At 42.9% G+C, this 14,675-nt stretch overlaps 1 protein-coding gene across 3 annotated transcripts in view; it reads left to right on the top strand.

Moving 5' to 3' along the window:
• The window catches only part of LOC115214434 (doublecortin domain-containing protein 1-like), a 299,436-nt gene that overhangs the window by 213,434 nt on the left and 71,327 nt on the right, over window positions 1–14,675 (top strand). For all 3 annotated transcript variants that reach the window (XM_036504819.1, XM_036504818.1, XM_036504820.1), the window contains 2 exons: window positions 8,308–8,499; window positions 12,269–12,474. In XM_036504819.1, coding sequence (XP_036360712.1) covers window positions 8,308–8,499; window positions 12,269–12,474 — 398 coding nt within the window. The remainder of the gene's footprint in view (window positions 1–8,307; window positions 8,500–12,268; window positions 12,475–14,675) is intronic.

Genomic DNA, 14,675 nt, shown 5'->3' with positions numbered 1-14,675 from the left:
TGACTACCCGTCTGATAAGGGTATACCAGGTACATGCATCACAACCACATGTGCGTGACATGGTAATTTCATATCAAGATAAACAGTGCATGACCTTGCAGGTGGGGGCTCAGTTAGAATTTTCTTCAGGTTGAGTAGCCCATCCTGCTCAAAAGGTCCCGGAATAAGGTTTGTTTAAGGATGATGAACAAAACACCCATATTTTCAAAGGTGAATTATCCAAACCCCAAAAGACTTCCTCTCAGCATGAGGCTATGATACTCCCACACTACTTCTCCTTGTGATCAGAGATGCCCATATCATCAGGTACCAAGGGACATACTCAACTGGTTATGGTCAAACAACTGACAAGCAAATCTGTGGTATTGAGCAGAATATTCACTGTAGCCTTGTTGTTATTATTATTATTATTATTATTTTATTATTATTATTATATTATTATTATTATTATAATTATTATTATTATTATTATTATTATTATTATATTTTATTTATTATTATTATTATATTATTATTCCTCCCGACGCCGATGGACGTACGTGAATCAGCTCTGTGAGTTTTGTGCCAATTTTATTGGAAATTTTTAATAAGCTTGAATATTTTTTAATATTTTTGTAGCCAAACCGACCGGCTCTTCTTGCGGAGCTCGTCGGTTGGGCGAAAATTTTGCCCCTTCGGGTGTGAATTGAAATTGCTGTTTTTTTTATTTTGAAATTGACATTTTTTGCACACAAATATATACAAAATGGCTTTGAAACGAGCTGCTGGCTCTTCCCTCCTTCTTGCAACACCCCCTCCACAAGAACAAAAGGCAACGTCACGGGTTACGTACAACCCATTTCAAGCCGTAAAAGGCAACAAAGATCCTCCTTCCGAACCGGAGAGCACGCGCTCGGTTCAAAAGGAGAATGCAAGACAGGACGTCGCGTTCGACGTCACTCTTGATTTCCCCCCTCTGCCTTCAACAAGTGATGCTGTACCGAAGAGGGAGGAAAAGAAACTTATAACAGACAAAAACACAGACAAGAACCAACAAAAAAATGTTAAAAACTCTAACGATTTTGCTTCTGCTGCGAAGCAAATTTCGGAAGATGTAGATATAACGATGGAGGACATAAAATGGCACAAGATTTGTTGAGAAAGGAGGGGAACAGTGTTTCCTCCTCAACACACCTCAACAACTCACACAAGAGACAAACAAAAGAACAATCTTTTATAAAGTCTTCGAAAAGAAAACTAAAAGATTGTTTAATCGCCACACCACAACAGTTGGAGATGGCTCTGAAGCCCATTTGGGGCCAGAAGAGCTATGTGACAAGAGGGAAGCGATTTGGAACCGTGGAGGTTCGCTTCCCAACAGAGGAGCTTGCAAGGGCGAACGCCATTTCGCCCTTGCAAAATGAACATTTGTTCCTCGTCCGTCCCGACCGTACCTCGGGCGTAAGGTACAAAAAATAACAATAAGCACAATACCCCCCGAACAGAAAATCTCATGGCTAGTGGCGGCTGTCCTCTATGGCATAGAGGACACTGCCACTATTCTGAATGTTCGGAGGGTACGAGAAAAGAACTGGTCAGGCATGGGATTCAACTGCTGGTACAGATCCAGCAGGAAAACATCAATGCCATACCTGACTTTGTCATCTTGCTGGATGGGACCAGGCTAAATGTTATTGTAGAGGGGCGAAAGCCAAAATGTTTCCTCTGCGCAGTAGCGAAAGCCACCTAAAAAGGGACTGCCCCATTCAAAAAAAGAGAATGGAGGAGTATAGCAAGAGGCAGCAGCAACAACAACAACAACAACAACACAACAAGCAAACAACAGAAACAACAAAAACAGCAAGAAAAAAAAAACCAAAGGCTGCCACACCACCAACACCATCACCAACACACCGGCACCAAGACGAACAACACCACCACCAACAACAACAACACCACCAAACCAACACCGACAACCACCACCAAACCAACACCGACACCAGTACCTCGAATGTCGACAGCAGCGACATCAACAGTAACAACATGAGCAGCGCACCACCGATACCGGCGGAACCCAAAAACTTTTCGTCCTGCTACTGAAGCAGACCCCTCAACCATTCCTTTGCCGGATGAAGAGATCTCGGATTGTGCGAGCTCTGATTCCAACAAAGGAGAATGGAATATAGTACCTCCAAAAAAAAAGGAGGAAAAAACAAAAAGATTTACAGGGGAAGCACGAACAAACAGTACTTCCCAACATCAACAACAACATCAACAACAACACACACTCACAACAACAAACAACAACAACAACACTTTCGACACACTACTGCCACTACCACAGACACAAACAAACACAGACACAATTACAGACACGATTACAGCAGTGAATACAAGAAACCAGGAACTGGTTGAGTATTTGAAAAACAAAACAAGCACAAACATTACAGATTTCATAATACCTACACACAACACACCACACCAGCACACATTCTCACAATTAAATAAACAAAACAGTTTACAACGAATAAAACAAATATTCCCTAACGATGTGGGATCGTTAGGGAAAAGTTTCTCTCAGAACTTTACAAAAAAATTATTATTAAAGCACCCGTGCAAAAGCACAAGGGAGCCACCCCACCACCAACAACAGTAAGTAGAGCCTTTTTTCTCTCTTTTTTTTTCCTAACTTTTGAAACATGGCAAATCTTAGAATCGGTTGCTTGAATGTGAGAGGCCTCGGGTCACCTTGGAAACAGGGTCACCTGTTAAAACGACCTGAGGTTTCATGATGTGGATGTAGCAGCCATCAGTGAAACCAGGCTCTCCGACCCGCAGGAACTCGCAGCCCTTTTCGGCGGATACGAGATATTTCTATCTCCGTGTCGGCCGGGAGCGGGCGGTGGTGGTACTGCGGTGTTGTTTCGGAAGGCCTGGACCTGAAAATAAGGACAGTCTTCTTGGATCCGGAAGGTAAGTTGGTGGTCCTCGACGTGGACGGTAGTGACGGCGGTGCTTTCAGACTGCTGGCTGCCTACGCTCCGACAGGAGCAGGGCAGTCGGATTATTTCAAACGTCTGGAAGTTTTCCTGGGAACGTCACGCACTCTAGTACTAGTTGGGGATTGGAACGCTGTCTTAGACGAACGTTTCGATCGGGTGGGCAGGGGAGCGTCTGATAGGAGAGGGGGAGGGTGCAAGAGCCTCGCCAACCTACTCGGCCGCTTTCAGCTGTCCGACAGGTTTCGACTAGACAACCCGAATGTGCCAATGTGGACTTGGACAAACCGCATCGGGTCGTCTAGATCGTACTTAGATAGAGTGTTTTGTAGGCCAGCGGATAAGGACAGCGTAGGGTGTCCACAATTCCACCTAGTCGAATATACGGACCACAAATTAGTGATCTGTACGGTCGACTTAGATAGGCTACATAGACAGGGACCCGGCTACTGGAAGCTGAACGCGTCGTTAACGGCGTGCAAAGCTTACAGAGACCGGATTAGTTTACTAGTTAAGCGGGCGCTCACGGGGGCAATCATCAACAACAACTGGTGGTTTGCCCTCAAGAGAGCAATTAGAGTAGAGTCGATTAGGTATAGTAAGACTCTAGCTATTGAACGTAGGAAGAGAGAGCGGGATTTAGTTAAGAACTAGACGAGGCTCTTGACACTGGCATCGCGACCGACGTGTTGGCGGCAAGGTTGGCCCTCGACCAACACTTCGACGCCAACACGAAGGCTGCGTTGTCAGAGCTAAGGCACGTTCGCTAAGCGGGGAGGGGACTAGAGCCGCTCGATGGGCCCGCGTGGCGGAGGCGAAGCGAGGCAACAGAGCAACCATTCGGTCTTTGGTGGACCAGAACGGGCGCGAGGTTACCCAACCGAAGCAGATGTGTACGGTGCTTCAGCGGCACTTTGCTCAACTGTTTGGGACGAGCGGTGGAACGGACACCAACGGTACAGACTTCGTGTGTACCTGGACGGACTGCCGCAACTCTCGGACAGCGAGGCAGAGTGCTGCGAAGGACCGATATCTGCCTGGGAAGTACAGGAAGCGATGAAGAGTTGCACGAGAGGTAGATCGCCGGTTTGGATGGTCTGCCCTACGAGCTTTACTTTTCGATGCCAGACTTGTTTGCGGACCTGTTGGCAAACGTACTGCAACTGGCAGCAAAACGGGAGAATTCCTGCTTTTGTCTGTCGAGGGTGGTGGCTTTGCTAAAGAAGGACCCAAACAAGGGGGACGTTATAGGGAATTTCCGGCCCATCACTCTGCTCAATGCAGAGTTGAAGATTTTGGCCAAGGTGCTAGCCAAGAGATTGGCGCTTGTCGTGGACAAGCTGGTCGGCGGGACGCAGACATGCGCCGTGCCGACCAGGTCGATACACGACAACCTCCATCTCATGCGCTACATCATAGAGAGGGTGGGTAACGACGCTGGCGCGGGTGGGGCTTTGATCAACTTGGATCAGAGTAAAGCCTTCGATAGGGTCGACCATCAGTACCTGGCAGCTGTCCTCAAGGCAGCCGCTTCGGTCCAGTCTTCCGCGGGTGGATCGCTGCTTTATACAGCAACATCTGCTCGGTGATACGGGTGAACGGTCACCTTTCGGAACCGTTCGACATCTCGCGTTCGGTCCGCCAAGGATGCCCTCTCTCCTCCCTCTTGTACATTTTGACTCTCGAGCCATTACTGCGCAAGTTGGAGGCTTTGAGGGGCATCCCGCGCGATCTAGGAGGCGGAAACAGCGTGTCTGCTTATGCCGACGACGTCACCGTGGTGGTGTCGAGCCACAGGCACATTGGCCTGATTGGCGAGACGCTAAACCAGTACGAAGCGGTGACAGGGGCAAAGATTAACGCGGAAAAGTCTGTGGGCTTGCAACTGGGCACCTGGAGAGGCAAGCCCATGCCGTCCAACAGCGTCGTAGGGCGCTGGACAGACGGACCCGTTAAACTGCTCGGGGTCTGGTTCGGTCCGGACCTCCAGGTGGATAAGAACTGGGAAGAGGTGACGAGCAGGGTGGCACGTCTCACCCAGAAATGGGCCGAGAGGAAGCTGTCCCTGAAAGGTCGAGCGGAGGTGGCGAATGCGTACATCGCATCCGTCATCTATTACCGCTTGACCGTCGTCCCTTGTCCCGACCGCTGGTTGGCCAAGCTGGTACACGCCTGCTCTTCGACTTTTTGTGGAAGGGTCAGGTGCCACTGGTCAGGCGATCCATCTGCTGTCAACGACCGCTGAACGGAGGCCTTGGAATGCCGTGGTTGCTGTTGCGCAGACATGCGCTCAGGCTTCGGCATCTTAAGCGCTTCCTAGACGGTGAACAGGTGTGGTCGTCTTTTGTCAGACGCGATTTTCCGCAGCTCGTCTCTTTGACGGAGCTGCAGACCTGGATCAAACGTAGACCGAGAAAGGGCGCTTGGCACCTCGAGTGCCGTCAAGCCCTCTCCGCCCTCCACCAGGCGGGCAATGCGGTCGGTTACAGCTCCACTCTAGCGTTCTATAGAGGGTTAGTGGAGGAAAAATGCGACGACGTTCTCGGGGAAACTCTAGGCGTTGAAGACGACGAACTGAGCGGTCTGTTCGGGAGGACTTTCGGGCCGGGGCCGATGGATAATTTCCAGAGGTCTCTCGCCTGGCAGTGCTACCGAGGGGCTCTGCCTGTTCGAGATAAACTCTACCGGCACGGAAGTGCCGTCAGCCGGGCCTGCCCGAGGTGTTGCCAGGACGACGAAACCGTTCTGCACGCACTCGTCCAGTGCCCGAGTATTGCTGAAATATGGGTTTATGTCGAACAGCTACTGTCACGTATAGGACGGATCCGACTCTCGGCCGAATCCATAGTGAAGATTGCCCCGCCGACCTCCTTTAACAAGGAGGGCGAGGCCGTTTTCTTGTGCCTTGTGGCTGTGGCGAAAGAAGTTGTGTGGTGGACTCGTTTGAAAGGGCTAAAGTCAGACACTTTCCTCTTTGGTCAAGGCCTCATCAACTTTTTCAAGTTTCACTTGAAAAGGAAGATGAGGTTAGAGAGGAAAGTGCTGTCCGATAGCAAGTTTTATGAAAGGTGGGTGAATTGTGCGAGACTGGCCTGTATAAATGGACCAGTTCTCAGGTTTCGCCTGTGATTTCAAAGAAAAAGGTAATGTAAAAGGAGAAGAAAGGGGACTCTCTACACCCCCTTTTTTTGACCAGGCTCCCGTTGGCTTTTGTAGGGTTTTTTCCACCGGGAACATTTCGAGACGTCTCCCCCTTTTGGGAGTTTTTCATTGTTTTAATAATCATTGCTTTAAAATTTTTTACACGGATTTTTTAACAAACGGACAAAACCCTTTGTAACCTTTCGTCCTGTCTTGTCCCTTTATGTAATCATGCGTGTCAGCCCTTGTGGCCAATAAAAAAAAATTGATTATTATTATTATTAAGGCAGTGAGCTGACAGAATTGTTAACACACTGGATTAAATGCTTAGCAGTATTTCGCCTATTGCTACGTTCTGTGTTCAAATTCCGCCAAGGTCAACTTTGCTTTTCATCCTTTCAAGGTTGATAAATTAAGTACCAGTCAAGCACTGGGTCGATGTAATCAACTAGACCCCCTTCCCTAAAATTTCAAGCCTTATGCCTACTGTAGAAAGGATTATTATTATTATTACTTCTGCCTTAGCAAAGGCGTAAGTATTGTTTTCAGCCGTGTTTGTTTGTTTGTTTGTCCATGGACAAGATATCTCAAGAACCGCTGGATGGATTCAGTTGAAACTTTCAAGGATGTTTGGCCTCATGATTGGCACAAACTTATTAGATTAGTACTGGACAAGGATTCTGGATTATTTTTCCTGTTTTTTTACTTCATTTTTGAGAGCAGTCGCATTCATATTTAGTATTCTTGTTTGTGAGATCAATCAAGTTTATTTCAGATATTCACATTTTAAAAATCATCTCTGGCTAATTGTTAAGAGAATGTTGGTGTTGCCTTGTGGAGGTTTGCGCTCTCTGAGTGCTCTTGTTGTTATTATTATTATTATTATTGAGTGAGAGAGCAGTGCATGCCATCAAAGTGACACTGGGGTAAAATATACGAAGCCCAATATACCCATCATGACTACCCGTCTGATAAAGGTACACTAGGCACATGCATCACAACCATATGTGCGCGACATGGTGATCTCATATCAAGATAAACAGCACATGACCTTGCAGGTGGGGCCCAGTTAGAATTTTCTTCAGGTTGAGTAGCCCATCCCGCTCAAAAGATCCCTGAATAAGGGTTGTTTAAGGATGTTGAAAGAACAACCCATGTTTCCAGAGGTGAACTATTCAAACCCCAAAGAATCTCTCTCAACACATGGCTATGATGCTCCCCCACTACTTCTGCTCGTGATCAGAGATGCACATATCGTCAGCCACTAAGGGACATGCTCAACTGGTTACGGTCAAACAACTGTGGTATTGAGCAGAATATTTGCTGTAGCCCATCTTTTATACCAAGACAAAACAATGTACATGATAACACTTCCAATCAGTTAAGATCAGAAGCCATGAGAGCCACTGCCTGGTACTGCATCAGGGCATTTATTATTATTATTATTATTATTATTATTATTATTATTATTAAGGTGGTGAAATGGCAGAATCATTAGCACATGGGACAAAATGCTTAGTGACATTTTATCCATTGCTACATTCTGAGTTCAAATTCTGCCAAGGTCGACTTATTTTGCTGCTGTTCAAACAGGTTTATAATGGAAGATTATAATAGACACAGGTTTGTGTGTCACATAGCTAGTTAGAGGCGATGGCGTCTTGGAGCTAATCAACAGCAGTATTCGTCCTATTTTCCTGGACTGCCATGTTAGCATGGTGATAACTATTAATATCCTGTACCACTGCCTTAGTCTCCTTTAGGGAGACTTAGAAATGTTAATATTTCTATTTTCAACTTATTTTATCAACCTTGAAAGGTTGAAAGGCTAAGTACTAGTTGAATACTGTGTCAATGTAATTGACTTATCCATCCCCTGAAATTGCTGGCCTTGTGCTAAAATTTGAATTCATTACTGTTATCATTATTGTTATTATTATTGTTATTATTAAGGTGGTGAGGTGGCAGAATTGTTAATATGGTTAATATGCCAGATAAAATACTTAACGGCATTTTGTCTTTATGTCCTGAGTTCAATTTCTGCCTTTCATTCTTTTGGGGTCAATAAAATAAATACCAACTGAGCACGAGTGTTGATGTAATCGACTTTCCCCCTCACCCAAATTTGCTGGCCTTGTGCCAAAATTTGAAACCATTATTATTATTGTTGTTGTTGTTGTCATTTCAGAGTTAATGTTCCACATTTCACAAGTCCAGAAGACTTACAGAAATTCACTTATGAAGATGGTTATATAGCTTGTGCAGAAAGCCCAAACCTTGTCTTAACTGCTGTGCAAAATGACAGTCGCTTAGCTGATGTTATTCTTATGAAACGTTCACCTGATGACATTAACCAACGCTGGATAATACAATCTGATGGGTAAGGTCACTTCAAATTAAATACCCAACCATGTTGTGAATCTAAACCAGTTTTTATCTAAGTTTTTCATGGAAAAACACTGCAAAACAATAGCTACTGGAAAAACAATAGCTACTTCAATTTTCAAGAATTTTGACCTTATTTGTTCTGGGATTCTAGTTTTAGACATTACCTCTTTAAACTTTGATCAGTTTCCACTTAATTTCTTCTTATAAATTGTAATTGCTCCATCCTCGCAGGCGATTGCCATCTCCAAGAGCTTCCTCATTGTCAATGGCATTTTCTGACTTTCCATCCATGACTTCTCAGATGACTATTCAATCCCATTGCAGATCTGCATGGTTTGGGGCATAGGTGACAGGCGAAAGTTGTAACTTACTGTGTGTTTCCAAATGGTTAGGTCTGCAGATGTCATCACTCTTCTATTGGTATAGGACTTTCAATAGATGAAATGACAAATGAGGTCACTCTAAAAAAGACATTTGTACATCATTAGATTATAGTGATAAATTCTTGTACAACATGAGCACCACTTTCTGATCCTTCATCATTAGTACCTGGTGACAGCAAGATGACCAATGATCATATGAAACTACAGGTTCTACATCAGGGTGTTCCTCTCCTAGAAGGATGCTGTGACAACAGCTAAACGCCTCTCACTCCTGATGGTTTTACTGCACACCCTAACACCAATCAGGGTATTTCTGCATCTTCATGTTCAGATGGATTATCATCACATATGCTAGCAAACCCATAGCTAGAACCCTAACTACTCCAGATCAGAGTAGACCTAGGAGCAATACTAGCTAAGAAGTGGTTCTACAAAACCCTGGAACTCTCAGAACCAAAGCCCCACTCTCAAATGTAGTTTAAAGTCACACCCAGGGCATTTCTCTCTCTCCTCTCTCTCTCTCTCTCTCTCTCTCTCTCTCTCTCTCTCTCTCTCTCTCTCTCACACACACACACACACACAATATATATTTCTGTCTTAAGGTTACTTAACCACTCTCTTCCTCTTCCTCCACATCCCTCCATTTCTTTTTCAAACAAAGTAATAGTTACAGGAATTGTGGGTGGGGTACCAGGACAAATGATTTAGAATTGCAGTGAATGTACTTATAATAATAAACTGAACTTTGATCACAGTCAGTTGCTATTCAAACCTGTTTCACCTCATTTCACCTCATTTTCATGATTAAAAACACACAAGAATCCCATTACTGTCATACAGTATCCTTGCTCTTTTTTTCCGTCATTTTTAAAAATCTAAACATTTCTAATTATTTAAGAAATTAATATTCCTCATTTCAGATGATTTCTTGGTTATGTGTCCAGGAATAGTCGTATTAACTATTACCTGCAAGGTTAAATTTGTCAACTAAATTGTAGGGTTCAGTTTAATATATATCTTCACTGTGGAAGCGCAATGGCCCAGTGATTAGGGCAGCAGACTTGTGGTTGTAGGATCACAGTTTCAATTCCCAGACTGGGTATTGTGAGTGTTTCTAGAGTGAAAGCACATAAATCTCCATGAAGCTCGGGCAGGGGGTGGTGGCGAACCCTGCTGTACTCTTTTACCACAACTTTCTCTCACTCCTGTTTCTGTTGTACCTGTATTTCAAAGGGGACAGCCTTGTCACACTCTGTGTCATGCTAAATCTCCCCCGAGGGCTACGTTAAGAGTACACTTGTTTGTGGAGTGCTCAGCCACTTGCACGTTAATTTCTCGAGCAGGCTGTTCCGTTGATCAGATCAACTGGAACCCTCGTCATCGTAACTGGTGGAGTGCCACGTATCTTCACCTGTGCTGGTGAATGTTGGGTAATGACTGTAAAACAACAATCACAAATACAACTGGATGAAATGGGTTTCTTCTGAAGAGTCTGAGGAATAATGTTACTCAACAGGGTTTGTAGCTTGGAGACAGCGCTAGATTAATCATTAAGCCAAAATAAGCACATGCTTAGAGTATCAAGAGAAGGTGAGCACCACAGAAATGGTAAATGGTTTACGGCATGAAAGATATAATAAAATATCATCATCATCATCATTTAGCGTCCGTTTTCCATGCTAGCATGGGTTGGACGGTTCAACTGGGGTCCGTCCAACCTATACAGTGCTCAGGTGCACCACAACTTGTCAAAAGTGCGTATAAAGTATGTGCAGTAATGTACAAATTTCTGGAAAGCGAACAATGTATGAGTCAGATACATGCTTGCATGTGTATGGAGGGGGGAAAATCAGGTGTAGTGTTGGCAAATCTCAGGAAGCATGGAAGTTTTGAAGGATGCAGTGCTCCGACAACTAACAACTGATGCCGGTAGTCTGTTCCATGTTTCAGCAACTCTTAGTGTGAAAAAATGTTTCCGAAAGTCATGGGAGCTGTGCTGTTTTCTGACTTTGTAAACATGTCCACGGGTGTTAGACAGGTGGAGTTTGAAAAGGTGCTCAGAGTTATTGCTTGTAAGATGGTTAATAATTTTATGGGTGTCTGCCAAGTCAGCTGCCAGATATCGGAGTTTCAATGTGTCCATGCCCAGGGAAGTAAGGCATTCAGAATATGGCAAATGCCTGATGGAGGGTATTCTCTTTAAATCACTTTAAACTTGCTAAAATATTATTAAAAGAAGTTTATATGATTGGAAACATAAGTTGATTGGAAATATATATGATTGGAAATATAAGATCTGATCAAAGTCTCTGCAATTGAAAAAAAAAAGAGTAGGGGAAAACTTTTCAAATATAAAGTAGAAGAATACAAAAATAAACATTATTTTCCATCTTAACATTAATTTTGTTTTGTTTTGAAAAATTAAAATTTAGTTTGTGAATTATTATTGTTTATATTTTGAATTACATATATATGGGGGCACCCCATATACCTTAAGTCCTTAAGGTCTCTATGGGTCTTAATCCATCCCTGCTAGAAGGGTTAGGGTTGTCTCTCCAGGTTCAGATGCTACTTCTCTGCATTGAGAGGTCATAGTTCAAGTAATACAGACATTTGATTAGGATATCACAAAAAAAGAATCATAAGACATAGTTTTCAGACTGAGTCAGCTGGAAGGAGACGTAAGGGTAGAGCAAGAATGAGATGGTTGGATTACATCCATAGTCTCAGTCGGTCATGCTTAGGAATTCTGGCAGAAAGTGTGATGAGGGTTGCTTTTGATAGGATCCTTTGGAAGTGGTGCTGGAGAACTCTATGCCCACAACCCTCTGGAGAATAATGGATGGGTGGATGGATGGATGGATGGATGGAGGGATGAACAGATGGACGAATGGACAGTAGGATGAACAGATTAATGAATGGATGGATGGTAGGATGAATGGATGGATGCATGGATTGATGGATGGACGGATGGATGGAGGGTTGGATGAAAGGATGGACAGTTGGATGTACAGATGGATGGAAGGTTGGATGAAAGTATGGATGGATGGATAGATGGATGGACGGTTGTATGTACAAATGGATGAACAGATGGATGGATGGATAGATGGATGGATGGTTGTATGTACAAATAGATTAACAGATGGATGGATGGATGGATATAATCAATAAAAAACTAATGATAATAATAATAACAACAACAACATCGAAAAATACCTTAGGAATGAGAACCTAGGTTCAAAATTTCCCCAAGACACCTGATGAAGGTTGGGGAGTATATTAGCTGAAACGTTGTGTTAACAACAAACAAGATGAGGACAAATATCCGTCAAATGTAAATAATGTATTTTTATGTTGTTTTGCTTTTTTCTCTGATAGGGAAATCCGTTCGCGGTGTGGTCACAATTTGGTTTTGACCGTCTCAATGCCACTTTCTAGTACAGAGAGCCAAATATCCTACATAGGCTGTTCTGTCATTTTGAAAGCCAAGAAAGAACACAAGTATGGAGAGGCTCACCAAAGATGGTACTATGATGCTGACACTGGTTATATTAAAGCTTTTGAAGCAGAAATATTGAACAAAGGTTGGTGCAATATTTAAACCATTATCATCATTAAGACAAGCTCAATGGGGAAACTTAGGGAGCAGAATATCAGGCGGTGGCTCTTCCGACCCTTACTGTTTTAATCTTTTTTTACTTTTAGCTTTTACTTGTTTCAGTCATTAGACTGTGGCCATGCTGGGGCAGCCTTTGAAGAATTTTTACTTGAATGAATCAACCCTAGTATTTTTTATTTTTTTAAGCCTGGTATTTATTTTATTGGTCTCTTTTATTGAAGTGCTAAGTCGTGGAGATCTAAACACACCAGCACCAATTGTCAAGCAGCAGTGGGGACAAACAGACACAAAGACACACACACATACACACACACATGTGCACACATCTACTCATCTATGTGCACATGTATACACGTGCACCCCCAAACATGCATGCATATAGATGCACATGCACATAGATGCACATGCACACATACAGAATGGGCTTCCTTCAGTTTCCATCTACCAAATCCAATCACAAGGCTTTGGTCAGCCCATGGTTATAGTAGTCATGCAATAGGACTGGACCCAGAACCATGTAATTGAGAAGCAAATTTCTTACCACACAGCTATGCCTGCACTTACACTGAAAGCTGTTGAGGCAAATCTGTTGGGATTAAAACCAGTTCAGTGATATTCTACTGGACTGCCTGGCAGAAGAGGAATTGGCTGGAGTTTGGTGATGTACTCAGTGTCTTCAGATCATGAGATACAATGATGATGATGACGATGATGATGATGATGACAATGATAAAGATGATGATGATGATGACGATGATGATGATGATGATGACAACGACTTCCATTCTACTGTAGTTTATTGTAACCCTATTATGGGAGACTGCAGAGATCGTTAGCACTTGCCCAAGATTTATTACCATGAATCCTCAGATGGAAGGACTGGTTTAATGGCCCTTTCACAAATTGACACCTGCTTAATTTATATAACTGAATAAAAACATAGATATACTTATTTCCAACAATTTAAAACATTCTTCCATCATCTAAACGGTTCATAACTGTATAGAAGCTCTTATTGACCATCATCATTTAATTTCCTCTTTTCCATGCTTGCATGGGTTGGATAGAATTTGTTGAGGCAGATTTTCTATGATCTGATGCCCTTCTTGTTGCCAAACCCCTCCAATTTTCCAAGCAAGGTAATACTCCCCATGACCAGATATGTTTTAGCAGAGTATTGCAAACAAATGACACTGCTTGTTTGATGGTGATGCTTGTTTACAAATAGCATTTGATGTCAAAACTTGGGGACCTACCAACACACACACACACACACACACACACACACACACACACGTGCACGCGCGCATGCACACACACACATACATACATTCATACCTACATACATATACAATGTATGTTTGTTACTGTCTCCTTGTTTTACGTGATTGCAGTAAGCAAGTGTCACTGTCATACAAGCCATGTCCTTCAGTTCCAATCTTCTGGGGTATACCTAGTCATGCAGAAATATTACCTTGCATGGAAACAGGTGAGGCTTGGGGACAGGAAGGGCTTCTGGTGGTAGAAAATCCAACCCATGCAAGCATGGAAAAGGAGAAGTTAAAACAATAATTATGGTACTATTTGGATAAATATCTGTTAAGTAGAGAATATTATCAAATATGGAGTAAAAATTATTTGCTAACATAACATGGCAGTCCTGCTTTAGGACAAATGTTGCTGTAATTTCATCCCAGGAGACAGTGTCTCCAGCTGGTTATACGACACGATCTGTGTCCTTATATCTTTGAACAAGGGAATCTAGCACCCCCACTCAGCTCAAAACAATATCTGTGTATTGCAATTTCCAGGTTATTTCCTTTCATCAGCATGGAATGATTGTTCGGTTAGAGGTGGTGCTGCCAAATTCTCGTTCAAAATATATAGTTTTTAAAGTGACAACTAGTCAGTGATCTATAAATTAGAAAATTACTATTTGTAAATCTCACAAGATTTACAAATAATGATTTTCTAATTATCAAATATGATTGAGAATGATTTATTAGTTGTAAAAATATACTCACATATGTTTCAACATATGGTTATGTAGATATAAATATTGTTGTACAGTTATACAACTGAGTTGTTTGGATATAAAGCTGAATAGATATTTCAAAATATATTAATATAATACCATCGTAATACAGCAACCATAGAAATAGTCTA

The sequence above is a fragment of the Octopus sinensis genome, linkage group LG7 (assembly GCF_006345805.1).
Source record: "Octopus sinensis linkage group LG7, ASM634580v1, whole genome shotgun sequence".
Taxonomy (NCBI): domain Eukaryota; kingdom Metazoa; phylum Mollusca; class Cephalopoda; order Octopoda; family Octopodidae; genus Octopus; species Octopus sinensis.
This window is presented reverse-complemented; position numbering and strand designations above follow the sequence as displayed.